At 36.9% G+C, this 20131-nt stretch overlaps 1 protein-coding gene across 3 annotated transcripts in view; it reads right to left on the reverse strand.

The window, feature by feature from the left end:
- The window catches only part of LOC149088330 (ATP-dependent translocase ABCB1-like), a 532351-nt gene that overhangs the window by 72224 nt on the left and 439996 nt on the right, over positions 1–20131 (reverse strand). For all 3 annotated transcript variants that reach the window (XM_089247148.1, XM_089247163.1, XM_089247155.1), the window contains exon 23: positions 11265–11411. In XM_089247148.1, the coding sequence (XP_089103274.1) occupies positions 11265–11411 (147 nt within the window). The remainder of the gene's footprint in view (positions 1–11264; positions 11412–20131) is intronic.

The raw sequence follows: 20131 nt of genomic DNA on the forward strand, positions 1-20131 counted from the left end.
AATTACTTCTGAAGAAATCCAAAAAGAAACAGAATTGGATGATGATCTTCGTGAACTAAAGATAAATGTGATGGAAGAAACTTTATATGATCCAGAAATAACATTACAAGAAGGAATTCTACTTCGTGGACAGCGTGTAATAATACCTAAGACACTTCAACCAACATATCCTTCAAGAACTACACTCAACTCATTGTGGAATAGTGAAGATGAAAGCACTTGCTCGAAATTACTGCTATTGGAAGAATATCGTCTCTGACATAGAAAGTTACCAGTCTTTGACAAATTTTTCAAGGAAGGAGATGGAGTACAGTCAAGGAATTACACTCATTCAAGCCTATGGAACAACTGCTGTTCAACGATTGGGTCGTGTTCATTACCTAGTTGAACTAGATGATGGATACATTATCAAGAGACATTTTGAACAGCTTCAACGGTGTGAAGTCAATCAACCATCTTCTCCAACTTCCATTCGATTATCTATTCCTATGAGACACTTCCCTCAGAAGAAATCTGTCACTTTTAGTGATCATGTAAGTCAACGAGAGATTCCTGCAATTTGCTAACACAAGACTTCATCTATGATAGATGCTTCTACTGAAACAGAGCAAACTTCAAGTGCAACTCCTCGATCAACAAGAACTACTTTCCCTCCAGCTCAGACTACTCAACTGAGACGCTCAACTTGCTCCAGAAAACCAGTTCAAAGATTGAACTTGTGACTGTTCATTACCGAATGTTGATTCTTGTGTCTAATTTTTGATTGTGTGTATCATTAATCATCTCTAAATTTAGTGTGGGAGAATTGTTACATATCTGGCAACACCAGAAAATAAGCAGTATTATGTTGTACAAAGGTGGCAACACTTCAAGGGAATGACAACATGCTGGGAATGAGTTGTAAATATTGTTCCATAATAAATTAGTTAAGAATTATCGTTCAGCTCATGATTCACTACATAAATGGCTCATAAAATACAATAAACTGAGGCACCTCTAGTTTAGGATTTAATGTGACCGAATAATCTGCACATAATCTTATGGATCCGTCTGGTTTCACCACGGGAATAATTGGTGTAGCCCAATCTGAAGTTTCAACTCGCTCGATTATGCCTTCCCCTTCAAGCTGGTCTATTTCTTCTTCAACCCAGTCTTTTAATGCAAAGGGCACAGTTCTTGCTCTACGAAACTCTGAGGTAACATCTGGTTTTAGCTTTAGTTCCACTTCATGGTTATTTATCTCACCTAATTTGTTGTCGAAAATCTCTTTAACAACATCCAACAATTCTTTCAGATCCATGTCATTAGCCATCTTCACAGCCTTAAGAGAGTTCCAGTCTAGATTGATTTTGTATAGCCATTCACGGCCGAAAATCATGTCAAAATTTTCTTTTGCTTTCTGTATTCCACTTTCACAGTGACATATCCCACTGGAACAATTTAGGTTAAACTTTTTTCATGGAGATTTTTCTGAATCTTTGTAAGCTCATTACTGATACTGTTCCACCTGTATCAACTTCCATACTCACTGGTTTATTGTCTATGTTGACAGTAAGAGGCTTTTTTCCCTCTTCACTCAATACATCTGACCCAAACATGGAAACATCATTTTTGTTTTCCTCAACTGAAATTTGTTGTTCTTTGCCACATAGCAGGCTTTTTCTATGGCCGCTTTTTTACAGAAGCGACATTTGCTAGTAATAAATCTGCAGGAGTTTGTTTCATTTTCATCTTCCCCGCTTTCACTACCTTCAGTTCTGCCGGCTTCCCGATAATCTCATTCGGCCCTTGAACAGCTTTCTCCATCACCAGCGGCCAGCGCGATCTTTAGCTCGATGTCCTCTTCTTCAAATAAACGATCGAGGAGGATCGCTCTATCTCGAAGCCCACTTTTGCCTTCTTTCTGCTTTCTGTTTATAAACATGTGCCTACTCGGTATAACCAATGCTTTAGGGGATTCAAATGGTTCTTCAAAACATTCTTTAAAATGGCGCATTCTTTCTCCAATGGTCCGGAGACAATAAATTTTTCAACAAGTTGTAGAGCTTTGCAGAAATGCTCGAAATTAAGACGTTTCGCACATTTTTCTTCTGGGACATTCTATACACGAATCAAAAGTCTCTGAAGCTTCATCCTATTTATCAAACGAAACCCTAACTTTTTGGTTTGTTGACGTTGAGCCTCGTTGCTCTTTGAGAGCTTCCATTAGAGCTTGATTCTTTCTTATTAACACTTCAACTAAATTTTCCATACTCAAAGATGTATGAAAAACGTTTTCTCCTACCTTTTGCAGTCTTCGAGTAAATATTCTATCCAACTTTTAAGATGGGCCTCCTTGCCACTTGATGTGTTTCTTTAAGAGAGATTACATACATATATAGATAGGAAGAATTTCTAAAGTGGAAGGAGCAGAACATTTAGACATTTTATCTACTTGATGTCCGGGGTGGAACTCATTCGTTCCCCTTACACAACACTAGGTGGCATTGTATGTTCTTATCAGTTTAGTTCTTTCAGTCATTTCTTATAAGGACACCACAAAGTTAACTTCATTTTTCTCTCCAAACTTATAAAATAACAATCCTCTGATATAATGTCCATTTTCCATGGAACCTTGAAGGTTGTTGTAATGAGTGTTGACTGTATACGCATTAGGGTGGAACGAAAAAAAACATTTCAAAATTGCCATTGTAATAGAATTTAAAATATGCCTTTACTGTAAATATAAAAATCTACAGAAAAATATGAAAGCAACGAAAGATTCTCAAACTTTCAAGCTGAACTTGAAATCGTTTCAGTGCGAAGCATGGAAATTGTTCAACATTGCAGCATGCAAATGTGATTTTGAAGAATTTACCGTATATACTCGTGTATAAGCCGACTTGTATATAAGCCGACCCCCCTACTTCAGGACCACCACAACCGCAATAAATTGAAAACCTGTGTATAAGCCGATCCCCTAAAAAATCTGTTCATTTCAGAGAAATTCTTATATTTCCATGCAAAATGAATAGCTTACGGAAATGTACAAATGAAAACGATTCAAACTTTTTAAACCGTTTCTTCTGAGTCTCCAAGCTCATCGTAATCCATCAGATTATCATAGAGGGTGCGGCATCGCCCCTATGAAGGGTACGCTGTCATCGCCATTGTCACTTTCAAAGAGGATATCATCTTCAGTAACGTCCATCGCATTGCTGATGCAACACTTTTTGAAGGATCGGATGATAATTTCGGTGGAGACAGAATTCCACGCCTCATGTACCCATTGGCACACTAGGCCAATGTCAGGTTTCTTCAACGCATCACCTTTTGTAGTTTCTTTATTATCGGAACTCATCCATTTGATCCACAAATTCCTCAAATAGTCTTTGAAAGACTTGTTGATGCTCACATAAGGCTTTGCAATCGACGTTAGCCCACCTGATATCAAAGCCAATGATGTTTTCGATTTCTTTGCCTCGTCTTTGACATTATCGGGTTTTTGAACATATCCCATACCAATAATGCCGGTTTCTCGAACACTACTACAAAAATGACTACTGATTGTGGGGTCGATATTTTCTCATCAAAAACTGACCCGAGTATAAGCCGACCCCCCCACTTGAGGAACGAATTTTTCCACAAAAAAACTCGGCTTATACACGAGTATATACGGTACGTGTGACAAGTTGAGAAAGGTCCCAAATTTAGAGCGATATTTCTTGCAAGATCAAAGAAGTACACGCAAGATGGCCATTGGTCAAGTAGATGTCCTAACAACGAAGAAATTTAAAAACAATGAACAAAGGAAAATGAAAATGGTGTCCTATTTGAAGTCATCTTAAGAAGAAGAAACGACGGAAACTAGTTCATCAACCACTGAAAACTCATCTATATCCGACGATTCTGGAGAAAGTGATCTATATGAGCCAAAACACAGTTTACCGTTGAAGTTAGCATTTCCATCTACCAGTACCTGAAGCTGGTCCATCAATCGGTGTCGAAGCAAGTACTTCATTTGCTTTTGAAGTTCTACCATCATCCTCTCAGATGAAAACTGAATTACCAAATGTTCCTCATGCTTGTGATAGAACTGGTGTGTCTGATCGATCAGCTGCAATTATTGCGAATGCTGTGCTGGAAGATGTTGGGTTATTGAGGAAAGAGAAGACAAATATGACAATTGACTGGATGAAAATAAGGCGTGAAAGAGCATCACAGAGAGTTCTTTTGCAAGATAAAATTTCTAGAACAAAATGTGCAAGGAGTATATTTTGATGGTCGAAAAGACAAAACCTTCGCTAATGTCAAAGAAGGTGATTCTTTCCATAGAAGAACCATATTTGAAGAACACATAAGTATATTGCAGGAACCTGAGTCAATTTATCTTGGTCACGCAAATCCAAGAAAGTAGTAGAGCAAGGGATATAAAGTCATCAATCCTAGATTTTTTGAAACAAGATTTTGATACAAAGGAATTGATGGCGATCGTATGCGACGGGACTGTTACCAATACTGGTTATGAAAACGGTGATATCAAATTAATAGAGAAAGAAGTAGGTGATCCCTTGCTATGTTTTATTTGTCTTTTTCACTTTAATGAGTTACCTCTAAGGCATCTCATGAAGCATCTAGATCAGTGATTCCCAACGTGGGCATTAACGCCCCCTGGGGGGGCGGTAGAAGCTACGGGTATAACATGGGATCCTATGGGTTAGATTGTAATGGGGGCGATGGGAAAAAAAACTTCTATGCCCATCCACACACACAGAGAACTAATCTCATTACTCTCAAATGAGAATCTCATTTACAAAAAACTGGGAATCAAGAGAATTCTGAAAATTAGAAATAAAGGATTATCAGAAGCAGAAATCCGTACATTTCATGTTCTGAAAATAAACTTTTCTGCTAAGCACTATTCGGAACTATGTGCATGGGATCGAGTGCGAGTGACTGAACCACCTATTATAAAAAATCAGGAAATGGACCCATAAAAATGATTCGAACCTGCTTTTCCATCTATACCGAATTTTCCGTGTCACACACAAGCACTTTAACGGTGCCTACGACTCGTAACTGAAGCATCTCTTGCTGTATCAGCAACTGTGACATCAGCAGTCGTGAAGGCTTCATTCAAGTCATAATATAATTAAGGATTACTCTTCCATCGTTTGAAAAAAAGCGGACTACTTTGCAAAAAAGTGAAATGTAATAACAGTGTGATGACAGAGGAAGCAATAGAGGCATTCTCCTGACACCTATATCGTCAAACTGTTTTGTTTTTTTAAAATTTGGAACATAGTTACAGTTTTGTTCCCCCCCCCCCAAAAAAAGTGTTTATTTTCATCTCCCTCTATTAATCACTATATTCGGAGAGAGCTTGAAAAATTCTCCTTTCAACTGCCACGACAGTTGCAAATAAGCAAATATGCTTGTCAGTTATAACATATATTGAACTCTTAGCTTTTGTGAGTATTTTTTTTCTCTCTCTCTCACAAGCACACACACACACACGCACACACTTTTGCCTCATGTACTGAATAACTTTTAAATTAAGTGGTTTTTTTTTTTTTTAGAGAATGCTTTTTAAAAATTATCAACTTCGTTTATGTTTAAAAACATTTTTATAATGTGTACTTAGAAAAGTCTTTTTGCTAGACCTTTAGGGTCTGTGAGGAACCTCAAGATATTAAAATATCTTTATAGATTTTTTGGTATAACTTCTTAGAATCTTGAAAAGCATCTTTTGGGTACTAAAGCAACATCAATTTCCAAAAAAAGTGAAAAAACAGCCTTTTTCGTTCCACCCTAATACGCATGGCACATATGAATTAATTTTTTAATGTGTTTTCAATATCATATGGCTGCAGGGGCATAGCCAGAAATTTCATTTGGGGGACCACTTTCATTTTGGCAGGGGACCAATGTGATAGAACAATAAATCTGACCATCTTTGTCCCCTTTTTTTGGTCATTTTCTCACATTTGGAGGGGGGGGGGTCTGGTGTCTAGCCCCCCTCCAAATGTGGGCTCGCTACGCCCTTGCATGACTGTATTAACTCCATCCATGGGTCATTTTACTGGTACGGCTGTATGCCACAGGGAGGTGGAAAGGAATCTTGGGTGAAAATTTTGTTTTGAGAGCCCCCCCCCCCCAGAAGAGTATGGAGAACAAGTAAGAAATAAAATGTTCATCTATGTAATTTTTTGCTCTCATGCTCAGAAAGGGTAGAAACTTGTTTCAATTGAAGTAAAGTTTACTGCTCCATTCAGGTCTGCAAACACTTTAGTGCAGTTGTAACATACTTAAGCGTAGAGAAAATAGCACCCTAGAATGTCATGAGATCAATCAGTGGTCAAATGAGATATTTGAGATATAACCTCATTTTCAATATTGTCATATGGCTCAAGCAGTGTGGCACAATCATTTAAGGTGTCTTCGAAGTGTGCCGAGATTTGGCAGAAGTTCCACGATATATTCTAAACTCCCGTGTCTGCCCCAAGACCAGTGCCGTCTTAACGTATGGGCCCTGGGGGCCTCAAAATAATGCAGGCCTCACAAAAATGAGAACCAGTAAAGTATTTGCCAGGAGGGATCTTGGAAAAATTACTTGACCCGGGGGCCTATGATGCTCTAAAGATGGCCCTGCCCAAGACAATCAAAAATTATAATTATTTTTTTTGAATAAATTGAAATATTGAAAGAAAATACCTTTATGTGCTTTATTTTTCAATTTCTGTTAATTTTAAATGTTTCTGAAGGTAATGAATTCAAAATGTCTCTGGGACATGCCCTGTGCCCCCCTCATAATATTCACATAAAACTGTGGAATTCTATTATAAACCGATAAAGTGGTGGAAAATGGGTTTAATCATCAATCAATTATAGTTTTGATCATCAATTCTTTAAAGCCATGCCAATGCGTATTCTGAAATCAAATAATTCTATCGTATGTATTTTACAGTTTTCTAACCAATGATTGGATTGTTGATGATTTAGTCGGATTCGTGTTTCAAGTTCTCAGATAATTTAAATTGACAACCATCATCAAAGAGTAAAGTTGCGGAACAAATGAGTATAGTGTTTTAGAATATTGGTGAAGCTTACATTGAAAACAGAAAGTGATACAAATACGTGATGCGGGGGTTCTCAAACTATGTGCTGCCGCACGCTGCAGTTTTTGAAGAGACTCTTTGTTAAACTGCTCTGGGGAGCCGCGGATAAGCGTTGATTAGAGAAAGAGGTGCCATGGGTGAAAAAAGTTTGAGAACCCCTGACATAATATATAAGTGTATAAGAGGCCCCACACATCCTCCAACGCTGCCTGCGCTAGGATGTTTGATGGGTCCCCATGGCCAGATTTTGACACAGGCCCTTCTATACTGAATTTGTAGTGTTAAAAAGACGAAAAATTACAAGAGCCATCTCGGGCCCCGATCCTGAGTTCTGTAGCCAAATAATTGTGGAGGTCATGCTATAAATGATTCTCAACCCGTGGGACTCGAGACCCTTGCGGGGCACAGTACAAAGATGGAAAAGATGGAGTTTTTTATGGACATAAAGAAAGCTCTCATTGAATTTTAAAAATAGGTTATAAATACATTTTGAATCACTTATTCATTATTATAACCTATTTAGCTATCTATGGGGGTAAAATTTCGTTTTTTTTAGAATATATTTTATAAATACTGTATATTCATGGCCATAGGCATACGCAGAATTTTCTCAAAGGGGGTTTAAGTGTTTTCCCTGCAGAATAACACTATAATCTAAGCTTGAGGGGGGGAGGTTAGAACCCCAAATCCCCTCGCTCTTTGCATATGCCAATGTTCATGGTGAATAACACAGACAGCTCGGCGGTTGAGAAATGTTGTTTTATTTTCCATCTCCATAATACCATGATCTTTTTTTTGCAAATATGGATGTGAATGGAAAAATATGCGGTTGGAAATGGAACATAGTTTTTATTTACAAATACAACGCCACAACAGGCAAAATGCCCAACGAGGTGGCTGAGAAAAATTACAAAAATATCAAATAAAAATTGATTCAAACTTTTCCGGTTTTTTATTGTATATAGAGGAGAGTTCAAAGTATTTTTTGAAATAAATTCAGAAACTTCAGGTTGATATAAACTTTTTCGACAGAATTTTGAAATTTGACATTTTTTGAGCATTTTTTCCCCATTTTGATTAAAATTAGCCAAAATTCCAATTTTTAAGTAAATTGAAAATTATTTTGTGTGTTTCTACCACTTAATACATCAATCAAAGTAAATCAATTAGTTTCTTTGTTCTGTTAAACGTTAAAGAGCTACGTGGTTTCAAAAATGCATGTTCCATTTATGGAACATTGGCCTTTCAAGAGAGCAGGATTCTAGAGATATCTAATGTGTAATGCGGTGCTTCGATTTTCCCGGTCAAACCTCAGCTTGTTGTCATCGTTTGACATGTGTATAGGGGCTAATTCTGGGTAATGTGCTTTCTGGGGTGGATTGTTTATATTTTGTGAGTACTTTTTATTCTTGCATTCTTAGAAATGTATGTTTTTGCGAACTGCAGACTAATCAAACCGAGTTCGACAATGTTAGTCTTGTGTTCAGTTGAGTGTAACCATATCAAAAAGATATCTCACATTAAAAGAAGCTGTAAGATGTTTAGAAGCTTTTCAGATTCCCAATTAGAGGATATAAATATATTCCAATTACATGCTAATGAAAATGGGAACATCATGGATGAAGATGATAATCTTGAAAATAATCTAGTATCAACTAGTATGAAAGTTTCAAGAAAAGGCGAAACAGTTTTGAACAATCCGAAAGAAAAAATTATTGCATGGGATAAAAAGTTTTTTTCACAATCCGATACAAACATCGGCTCTGGATTCCATTGGAAAAGATTTGCCATATGACCATTATAGCACGTTGGATGATTTATTCCGAATATGGATATGGAATTCCGAAGAGAAGCAACAATGAACCTTTTACAAACAAAGCAGGGGTTAATTAATCATCCAGGTTCACATTGTCAACTGAAAAAAAGATGTCAGGTCATCTGATGGCCATTATATTGTGTCTGCGATGCAAGGACGGTGTGCGGTTTGCCAAAAATGTGTATAAATGCTAGAAATGTGACAAACGGGTCCATCAAATATATGTTTTCTTTCTTTTATCATTGACATTAGAAAAAATTTTGAATTTTCTGCACTCACATACACACACACATTTTCATGTCAAAAAAGCCAGTGCGTTACAAATTTGAATTTGTAGTAGAAAATAGAAAATTTCGTGTGATAACTGTGTACTCCAGAAGTAAATAATTGTGAGATTATAGGCGATACCACTTTCCGCTTTCACCTCTCCCCAAGTGCCAATGTTCCATTTATGGAACATCGTGAAAAAAAGAAAAATTTTTTTTCTTTTTTTTGAAATTTTTTCAAATTTCAAAGTTGATCTATGTATAGGTATGCAAAAGGACCCTGAATTCCAAATTTCAAAACAATAAGTGACTTGTTCATAGTTCTGCCTTTAAATGGTAAAGAGCATCATGGGCCCCTGGGCCAAGTGGTTTTTCTGAGGCCCCACCAAGCAAATTTTTGAAAAATTTTCTTGGTAATACAGTAATACATCAATACAGTAGAACATCAATTATCCAAACATCAATTTTTCAAATAACTCAGTCAACTGAACATCTTTTCAACTTAACTCATTTTCAGTTTTCCATAGTCAACGATGCTGAACACAGTTGGTATTTTCGTGGAACTAGAAAAAAAAACCTCTCATCTCCCAACTCGATAACCTCGTTCTATTGTACAATAATCCACTTCCAAACAATTGTACATACTGTACCTGTGCACTATATATGTAAACAATGGCGGATCTGAGTACAGTGTATGCAGTTACAAACAATTGATAAGCAAACAAACGCATGAATAGGAGCAGATTTAGCTGTCATCTTTTTATTCTCGTCTATGAATTCATCTTAATCCTGGGGGTGTGCCTTAATGAAAGGGAGGTAAGGGTCTTCTGGACAACAAAACAGTTCTTATCACAGTTTTGTCTGGAGGTGGGGGAGGAGTATCTTTCCTAGCTTGTTTAAAACAGATATGTATTTTTTAATCTTTCATTAGCTTTAACAGTGTCAACCCTTTTCGTCTCTCTCAAGTGCAGAATAGCGACAAAACGAAAACGTGTTGCTTTAAACATTTTAAAAAAAAGTGGGAATAGTGAAAAGATTGAAAGCAGGTGATGGTGTGAGGACACTTGCAGCTGAATGTGGACTAGGTGTGGCAACCATCAGTGATTTAAAAAAAAATTGCGTTAAAATAGAAAATTTTGCAGCCAGTTTGAAAACAGCAGAGGTTCAAAAAAGTATTGCAAAGGTTTAGAAAGTTATGTTCGTATTTTCATGGTTTTAACATAACCACTGAAGATGATCAAAATCTTCCAGATTCAAAAGAATGCTTAGATATGCTTCAGGAACTCCATGTATTCCAGTTCTGTCAATTCATGAAAGGATGTATCGCAGTGATTGAAAATTGATAGTAACGATCTGGGATATAATTTTTTGGATGACGGAGAAATAATTACGAAAGTGAAGGATCAAGTTAATCCGGATGACTGAGAAAGTGATGAAGATGAACCAGCGGCAGATGTAATAACGCACAGTGAGGCAGAACAGTGTTTCACAAAATGTCTCATGTGGTTAGAATCGCGTTCTAATGCTGATTCGCTTCAATTTTTAATGTTGAAATTATTACGGGATGAGACGGCAAAATGTTGTATAAGAAAGTTGAAGCAATTAAAGATGGATTCACTTTTGCTTTTATGATGCACTGGCTTTTTTCATTTACTTTTCAGAATAAGTCGGTTATAAGTCAATCACCCTTTATCACAGGGTTTTTAATTATTTTAAGGTTTTTGTTGCTGAATTTCAATTTATTCCTTTGTGTTATCAAATTAGTTTCGAAATTGATTTTCCGAACTTTTCATTTTTCCAAACACCCTTCGTCCCGATGTGTTCGGATAATTGATGTTATACTGTACTTCTCATTTTTCTGAGGCCCCAGTGACATGCCCAGGTGGGCCCATATGTTAAGACGGTGTTGACTTCAAGTTCTTTCTACTATTGTGTAATTTTAAGTTTGCACCTAAAGCAGGAACAAAAAAAAAAAACCTTTCCAAATTTCACTCCACCACTGACCAAAACCTGGCTATGCTACTGGTTCAGATTAGATGGAGGTTTTGAGAAATTGTTATGAAAATATTTTAGAAATTTACATACTTGAAAAGGTTTCCATAAGGAAACTTTTCATCAGGATCTGCAGTCAGGTAAGTTCCATAATATACGGAGGCAGCATAAGCAAAAGATGGTATACTTTGAGCAAATCCATATGTCAGGCCACGCACATGAGAATTTTTTCTTGATTTCCTATAAAATATTAGAAGAATTATGAAAACAGTGAAATCTCCAACCTGACACTGTCGCTATATAGTTGTGTAGACTTCATAATGGACTAGCATCACAAAGACCCAGGTTTGATATCTTCCTTCCGAAGGTAGCACAATGGTGATCAGCCGAACTTGATTTTCTGTGGTTTTCCAACTTTAAAGCATGAATGTGAGCTAATCTCCCATTTAAGGGACACAGGATTAGTGGTTGAGAAATGCAGAAAAACGTAGCATATGTTTAAACATTCCTGATTTACCCAATTTATTCAAATTTTTCGGGGTCACATTTAAAGTATGTTTAATTTGATGTGCATCCATCAAATTTTCAAAATATTTCTTTGTTTGTTTTTGTGTACAAGTAAAAGTTGAAAATTGTTTTTGTATGCAAGTAAAAGTTGAAAAAAAAAAATCATACGCACCATTACTGTGAGTGCAGTTTCATCTGCCCAAATTTGAATTTCTACATAAAAAAACTGTTTTGTGCCCTAAAATGTTTGTTTAATGCAATAAACTAGCCTCTTTCAGATATATAAAGTGAAAATATTTTTAAAAATTATAAAAAACCTGGTTAACAAATTTTACATTTTTAACCCAAAATTTAAATTTTAATAAAAATTTTAAATTTCAATGGAGATGTGTATGATTCTAGTGCATTTTATGCACCTAGGCAAGGGACACATACCAGACAAATTTCATGGAAATAGGAAACATAGTTCATGAGATATCGTGCACAACGACGAAAATTGATGTTTTGAGAAAAACTCGTTTAAAGATTGTGAAGTATGAATTTTGAAGAAATTATTTTTTTCTCAAACCCAATACCATACAGATTTATGGGAATAACCTCAATGTTCAATAATATAATCAGTTTTTAACATTTTCATCATGTTTTCATATTATAATTTGCCATTTTAATGCTTTGAGATGCTGCCCGCCGCTTCAAATGCTCAACACACCGCAAGTTGAAAAAAAGCAACAGATTGGGGAACTAATATGGCAAAAATTTACTCGAATTTATTTTTCAGTCTGTATTTAATGTGTTCTGTGAGTAATATTTGAGACAAATTAGCAACTGACTCAAGAAAATCGACAAAAAAAGATTAGTTGACAATAATAGTCGAGAGCTCATTGATTTTTGACTTGATGGTAAAAAAAATCTCAATATCGTTTTTTTTAATGAATAAGTCATGACATTAGCATGAATAAAATTCGTATAAGGGCGATACAAAAAACATGATTACAATTTTTGTTGAGAAAATAAGCATTAATATGTCCGAAGTGGGCAAAAGTTTGAGTAGACGAAAAAATTTTCCACAATCATCAACAACAAATCTCATTGCATAGACATGCAAGCAGGGTTTAAGCTACGGTCGCATTTTTTGCAAAATGCAAAAGAAAGTCTTAGAATGTGAAAGAAGTAGTAGCCACTTTTGCAAAAATGCGTACAGGAGGTACGAAATGAGTAGGCATCAAACCATCAATCATTAGCATTGTAGCATTTTGCTAAAGCTTTTCCCCCATTTTTGCTTTTTTACTAAAGGAATTTTTTATCTAGCTTAAACCCTACATGCAAGTGCATAACACACTGTTATGTTTCGAAGAAAAATCTTTTGAAAATCACAGGTTCTCTTCTCATTTACTAGGTGTAAACTTATTTCTGATACCCATCACCACAACACTGGAATTTGCAACAAAAGTCCCAAACAACAACACTACACGTGAATATGAATTTTGCATTGCCTCTATTGTTTTCAGTGATATTTCAATGGGATTTTCCCATTTCATGAAAATGGTTTTATATTCATTGTTGAGATTGTAATCGCACTGATAATATTCACTGGAGAACTATTGCATGCACATAACTTGAAATCTTTTAATATCTTCAATACATTCGCATCTTCAATATTTTTTCTTTACCATCACACAATCTAGGTCAAGGTTGTTAATTTTTTTTTTATTAAAATTTTTATTTTATTTAAATCAGATTTTTTGATTCAAATCACTTTAAATTTTGATTAAATCATTTTTTTTATTTTAATGATTTTTTTAAACAAAATATATATGTGTAAATATATATATTACTAACACACTAGTCATTAATCTATATTTTCCTAGAATAGGCGATACCATGATGTCTTCTTCCGTGACATCAATTTCCATATTAGAAATTAACTGATTAACTTAGAATAAATGCAGCAAAGTGTGCATCTGTTAATGTGATTGTTCATATCTATTTTCATATGGTGAAGACAAAACCTTTTTATTGTTGGATGTTGATGCTTCTTTATCTTGAATTGCAGCTTTTCCATGCTAGTTAAGAATATCCATTCAGCTAGGGAGCCAAAGTGGAAAAACCTAGAGTTGTTCTTTTGTACAAAATCAGTAGTTTTGGCTATCGATCTCAGAACTGCAATCATGTACTCAACATTTCTTTTTGAATCAATATTTACGATTTCACTGGAGATGTCACTATCTATTCGAGATCTGTGGTCTTCACAAAATTTGGTAACAGCTGACCAATTTTAACATTCAAGAGAATGAATAAGTATTCCATCATGCCTCTATAGGAAGTATCAATGCACTTCCACATTCTGCATGATACCATGCTTTCAAATACAAATACAAATACAAATACAACGCCACAACAGGCAAAATGCCCAACGAGGTGGCTGATAAAAAGATGCCCATAAAAATATGGTTGTCATATGTTTCAAAAATACAGCAACCCAATTAAAAATGCAATTAACACAAATTACAAACAATATATACACATGATAAAATATTATACGATGCCCATAAAGATTACTTATGGTTGTCTTATTCTAAGAATGGATAGCTTCTCGATTTACCCCAACATGTTTATCGTATTTCTTTTTAAACGTGTCAATTGTGTTACAATTTACTACCTCCGGGGGTAAGCTATTCCATTTATTAACAACCCTATTGGAGAAAAATTCCCTGCGACACCATAACCTTGCATTGTCCCTCACCAATCGATACTGGTGTCCCCTTGTAAAAGCAGTCGATTGGCGGTGTACTAAAAGTTCATGGTCCATCCTATCCATCCCATTGAAAATTTTGAACACTTCGATCATATCTCCTCGACACCTGCGTTCATCCAATGTAAACATATTCAAAAAATGAAGTCTTTCTTCATAACTCAAGCCCTGTGTGCCAATAAGGACACGCGTAGCTCTTCTCTGCACCCCTTCAACCAAGTCTATGTGCCTCTGTAGGTATGGTCTCCAAAACCTTACAGCATACTCCAGTCCAGGACGAACTAAGCCTCGAAAAAGAGGAAGAATGACTTTAGGAGAACGCGAAGAGACCTTTTTGAAAATGAGACCAAGCATTCTATTCGATTTTTTGACAACCGCTGAACAATGTTCAGAAAACTTAAGTCGCTCGTCAATGAGAATTCCCAAATCGGTGACTCTAGTTGCATCCGGGATAGTGACACCATTCAACTCGTAAGAGAACCGTTGGTTGTTCGAACCAAAATGAGCGACCATGCACTTATCTACGCTAAACGTCATGCTCCATTCATTTGCCCATGCTGCAATCTTGTTTAAGTTGGTCTGGAGCAACTCCCTATCGCTTTCATTCCCGATTACCCCCATTAGCTTCACATCATCTGCGAATTTGCTAGTAATTCCATCGATACCCTGATCGAGTTTATCGATAAAAAGTGAAAAAAGTATGGGGCCAAGGACACTTCCCTGAGGAACTCCACTTGTGACGTCTGTCCAACCAGAGAATTCCCCGTTCACCATAACTCGTTGCGACCTATCTCTTAACCACGATTCTATCCAATTCAGCAAGTTGCCCCCTATTCCAATCTCGTGTAAACGCTTCAAGAGTTTGCCATGTTGGACCCGATCGAATGCCTTCTGGAAATCAAGGTAAACAACGTCGACATTTTTGCTCTTACCCAAAGCCTTAGTCACGTAATCATAGAAGCAAAGGAGGTTAGTTACACATGACTTCCCCTTCCTGAACCCATGCTGATTATCCGACAATACATTATTCTCGTCTATCCACTTCACAAACTGCCTTTTGATGATAATTTCCAAAATTTTCGAGAGGGAGCTCGTCAAACTCACTGGACGATAATTAGACACCACTTCTCTACTACCCTTCTTAAATATCGGAACAACGTTAGCCAGTTTCCAATCTCTCGGGACGATACCCTCAGCAACACTACTCCTGTATATCTGTGCGACTGGCCCCAACAATTCATTAGCACCTTCCCTGAGAACCCTGGGATAGATATCATCTGGTCCTGGTGCTTTGCTTGCACATACATTTCTTAGAAGATTTAGGACCTCCACGTCTTCCACTTGAATATCGTTGAGCGTTTTATTACCCCATGCAACACCCGTATATCGAATATCATTATCTCCATTAAAAACCGACGCGAAAAAGTCATTGAAAGCACTACACATGCCTACATTGCTCTCTACTTTTGAGCCTCCTATCGAGAGGGGGCCAACTGTCCCCTTACATCCATTATTGACGTATCGAAAAAATGATTTTGGGTCAGAGCCAATGTTATCTGCCAACCTAGATTCAACTTGCTTTTTACTATCCCTTATCGCTTTCTTCAACAGTCTTCTTTTATCAGTAAACAATGATAGGTCACCTCGTCCACTTTTATACTCTCTGAATGCTCTTTTCTTTTCAAGATAAAGGTTCCGCACGCTATCCGTGAACCATAGAGGGTGTGATGTACAAACACGCTTTTTTCGAACAAAGGGTATGACGTCGTGCAAAACAGAGGACAGCTTCGTACTAAATTCTTCCCATTGACTTACCACCCCTACTGATTCCAACCGGTCTTTGAAAACTTCCGCTAACCTTCTTCGCAAAACATCAAAGTTAGTTCTCCGAAAACAAGGAACCAATCTTTTGTTATCAACCTTACCCGAGGAAAAGTTACAGTGAAATCTGACGATACGATGATCACTGGAAGAAAACTCTTCCCCCACCGAAACATGTTCAACTAGATCCTCAGAACTAGTAAGAACTAAATCCAAAATAGCAGTACCCCTAGTGGCTTCTGATACATGCTGATACAAAAAATTTTCGAGCACCAACTTAAGAAAGTCTCTTTCATACTGATTTCCAGATGAAAGGTTCTCCCAATCAATACCCGGGTAATTGAAATCCCCTAGTATGAGAACCCTCTTTCGCTTACACATGTAGGAAATTTCATCGTGCATTTTGGCGATGTAGTTTTGATCCCTATTCGGTGGATTGTAACAAACCCCAACAATAAGCTTATGACGTCTTTTGTTCTCAAGTTCAACCCATATGGTTTCAATATCACTTCTCTGTACGTTACACTCTCTAGCCTTCAAACATGATTTCACGTATATCAACACTCCACCCCCTTTCCTATCAGATCTATTTCTCAAAAAAGTATCGTATCCGGAGATGTGTAAGAAAGATTCATCCCCATCGTTTGCCCAAGATTCTGTAATGGCTATAAGATCCAAGTCCTCCACAACTATCATAGTTTCTAAAAAATCTTTCTTGTTACCCAAGCTCCTGGCATTTATTAACACACATTTTAATTTGCCCGGTGGTTTGTTGTCAATCGAGAAGCCATCGAAGTCAGAGGTGGGTAATTCCCCGTCAGTACTGTTGTGATTATCATTAACTAACCCGCATTCCCGACTACGTGGTCTGGGAGTAAAAAACCTGACCTAAGACTATCGTAAACCTCCCAGACCCCTCTCTTATTTAGATGGATCCCATCCGAACGAAGCCACCTATCGGTAAATGCGGGAAGCTCCAAGAACGTGACCCCAAGTGAGGAGCAAATGTCCTTCAGGCCTATATTGAATTGGTGGATCCTACTCCTATATCCCCTACTACCCCTTGGCAGCACTGGAATCACTGCCACATCTGAACCCCCCTCCCTAGCGGATAATAGTAAATCCCGGTACTCTGACAGAGACTCACTAATATTCGCTCCTACCTGATTTGTTCCCACCCACAGAATCACCCGCAAGGGCAACTTTCGGCGATGAAAAACGTCTCGAACGTTGCCAATCTTCCCCCCAGGAAGACAACAGCGCTCGAAACCCCGAAAATCCCTACACACTCGGTTCCCAAGTTCCCTAACCATAGAATCGCCGATGATTAAACCCCTATCACTATCCCCCTCTACCTCATCCACGACCACCCATTCGCCCTCTAAAATGTCGTTGTTCGTGGAGATTGCTTCTTCATCAACAGGTGGCTCGACGACCAGAGGGTCCGTTATAACCGGACCCTCTAGCACCCTAACTTTTTCCCGTAAAGCTTCGACCTCGTGTTCCAGCCTTTTTCTATCCAAGCACCCCTTACAATTGAAACAATCAGCTACTATACCCCTAGACCAGGGAAACCTCCCGTCGCAAGCTCTACACAACACTAGTCGAGGTCGAGGCATACTAACACTATTGCTAAAGCTAGATAATAATAATAATACTTAACAATACGAAAATGAGAAACGTTAACTGGAAATTAAAATAATGTAAAATACATTACTATGCAAAATATACGTAAGAGATTATACGAAAAAATTACGTAAAGTAGAATGCTCAGCACTAAATCACGAAGAATAAAATAAATATGTATATAAAGAATACAACACCCTCTAAAAAAAGTATTAAGCTACGAAGTACAATTTATACTTATTAGAATTACAACTCTAACTAACTATCGACTCTAACTAACTAACAACTTAGCTAACTATCTCAAAACACTAACACTACAACAATAGGCCCAAATGGAAGGAAAACAACGTTATTGAGAGTACCCGGGAAAAAGTATACACTGTTTGCTAACACTAACGTCCAAAACCTACGAACTTATATCAAAGAAGCGAGCGAACCTGGCGAAAAAACAACGAAAATGAAATGCGAACGAGAAAAATAAATATAAGTCGATCGAAAATACACAACGAAAATTTAAAAAAAAATGAGAGCAATATAAAAAAAAAAAACCACTTATCTCACAATCCAACGTGCGCTAAAAAAAAAAGAAAATCACCGCAGAATATGACCCAAAAATAAACAACACGCTAAGTAAAACTCACGAGAACGAAGAAAAACACAAAGAAAGACACAAAATGGCGCACTGGCGTGTCGGTGAGCGGAGCGCGATAATAGCACGTCCGTTCCCAACGACGGCGAAGACGATTATCATGAGACGATTATCATCTTTCGAGAGATGATGATTGTGGAAATATTTAAATATACTGAACTTATAACATGCTTTGTTTGTTACATCAGTTTTGATCAAATCTTTAGCTAGCAGGTTTAAAATGTGGGCACTATACCCATATGTAAGTCAGCCAAAAAGCCAAGCTTTTCATCCAGAGTCTTTCTGGAAGAAACCATATTTGCAGTTATTATCTGTAACAAAACTTGATATTTTACATTAAGTTTTCGCCTGTTGATTTCACTGAACTAAAACCAAATTTGCTAATAGGCGCAGTGGTAGGATGCTCATCTTCCACTATGAAGGTTACCATCAAGGTCCATAGATTTGAATGCAGGCATAGAACATCAGAAGCAAGTTCTTTACCCACCGAACCTGGGGCGACTAGCGATGGATGGTGTCTTCATTTCAAACCCAACTCCCCTGGTCGTAAATTGCCATATGGTGATATATGACTGGAGTTGGTGTGCAGTAAAATAGTAAGTGATGAACCAGATGTTTCAATAATATCAACATGGATGACTTAACCCAGGGCTGCAACTAGATGCTTAATCACCCGGGGCAAGTGCACATTTTGGCGCTCCCTTGTAGTGTTGAAGGAGAGGTTTGAGAATAAAATTTATGCCCCCTCTGGTCCAGCGCCCAGGGCACGAGACCCGTCTGCTCCCCCCTAGTTATGGCCCTGACTTAACCACAGTGTTTGATAACACACACACAATTTGTTCATTATGGATATTCATCCATCGAATTGCCATGCAAGCTGTCTGATTTTCTAAGTCAGCTTTACATCCCTAACATCATTGTAAATCTTGAGCAACTATTTGTCAGCTAAATTGGCACAACTACAGCATCTCTGATATTTAATATATATATGTATATTAATATATATTTTAATACTATAAATAACATTTTTTGAAAATACAATAATAAATATAATAATAGTAATAATAAAACATATTTTTTTCATATGTGAGATAAATTGATTTAAATCAGTAAAAAAAACAGTCGATTTAAATTGTTGTAACCCTGGTTTTTGTAACTTATATATGTTTCTAATATGATTAATTAAAGGGTTTTTTCACTGAACAATAACTACTCTAATAAATAACCACTCATGAAAAAATAATTGTGAAATAATTATAAACCAAACTGTAATGTAACACAAAAGAACTTGATAGACTCACTGAGTCACGTGCATGAAATGCATATGTAAACAAACAAAATAAAAGTTTGTTTGTTTGTTTGTTTTCTTAAACTCAATGAAAAAAAAAGGAAATAAGACTCACAAGAGTGAATTCGAATGTAGATGGGGTGGAAAAAGACAACAACAAATGTATATAAATGCAAAACATATGAGGTAAACATGAAGCCACGTGGCTCGAAGTTAGTTTAAACTTGTGAAATTTGAATTTTGTGTCACACATATTCCCATCTATCTTGATTTCCACTGCTCGTAGAACAAAAAGTAAGGTATCAAAATGTTCAGGA

Source organism: Pholcus phalangioides, unplaced genomic scaffold, assembly GCF_987345545.1.
Source record: "Pholcus phalangioides strain wild (caught in Gottingen) unplaced genomic scaffold, Ppha-v1.0 ptg000003l_1, whole genome shotgun sequence".
Lineage (NCBI taxonomy): Eukaryota > Metazoa > Arthropoda > Arachnida > Araneae > Pholcidae > Pholcus > Pholcus phalangioides.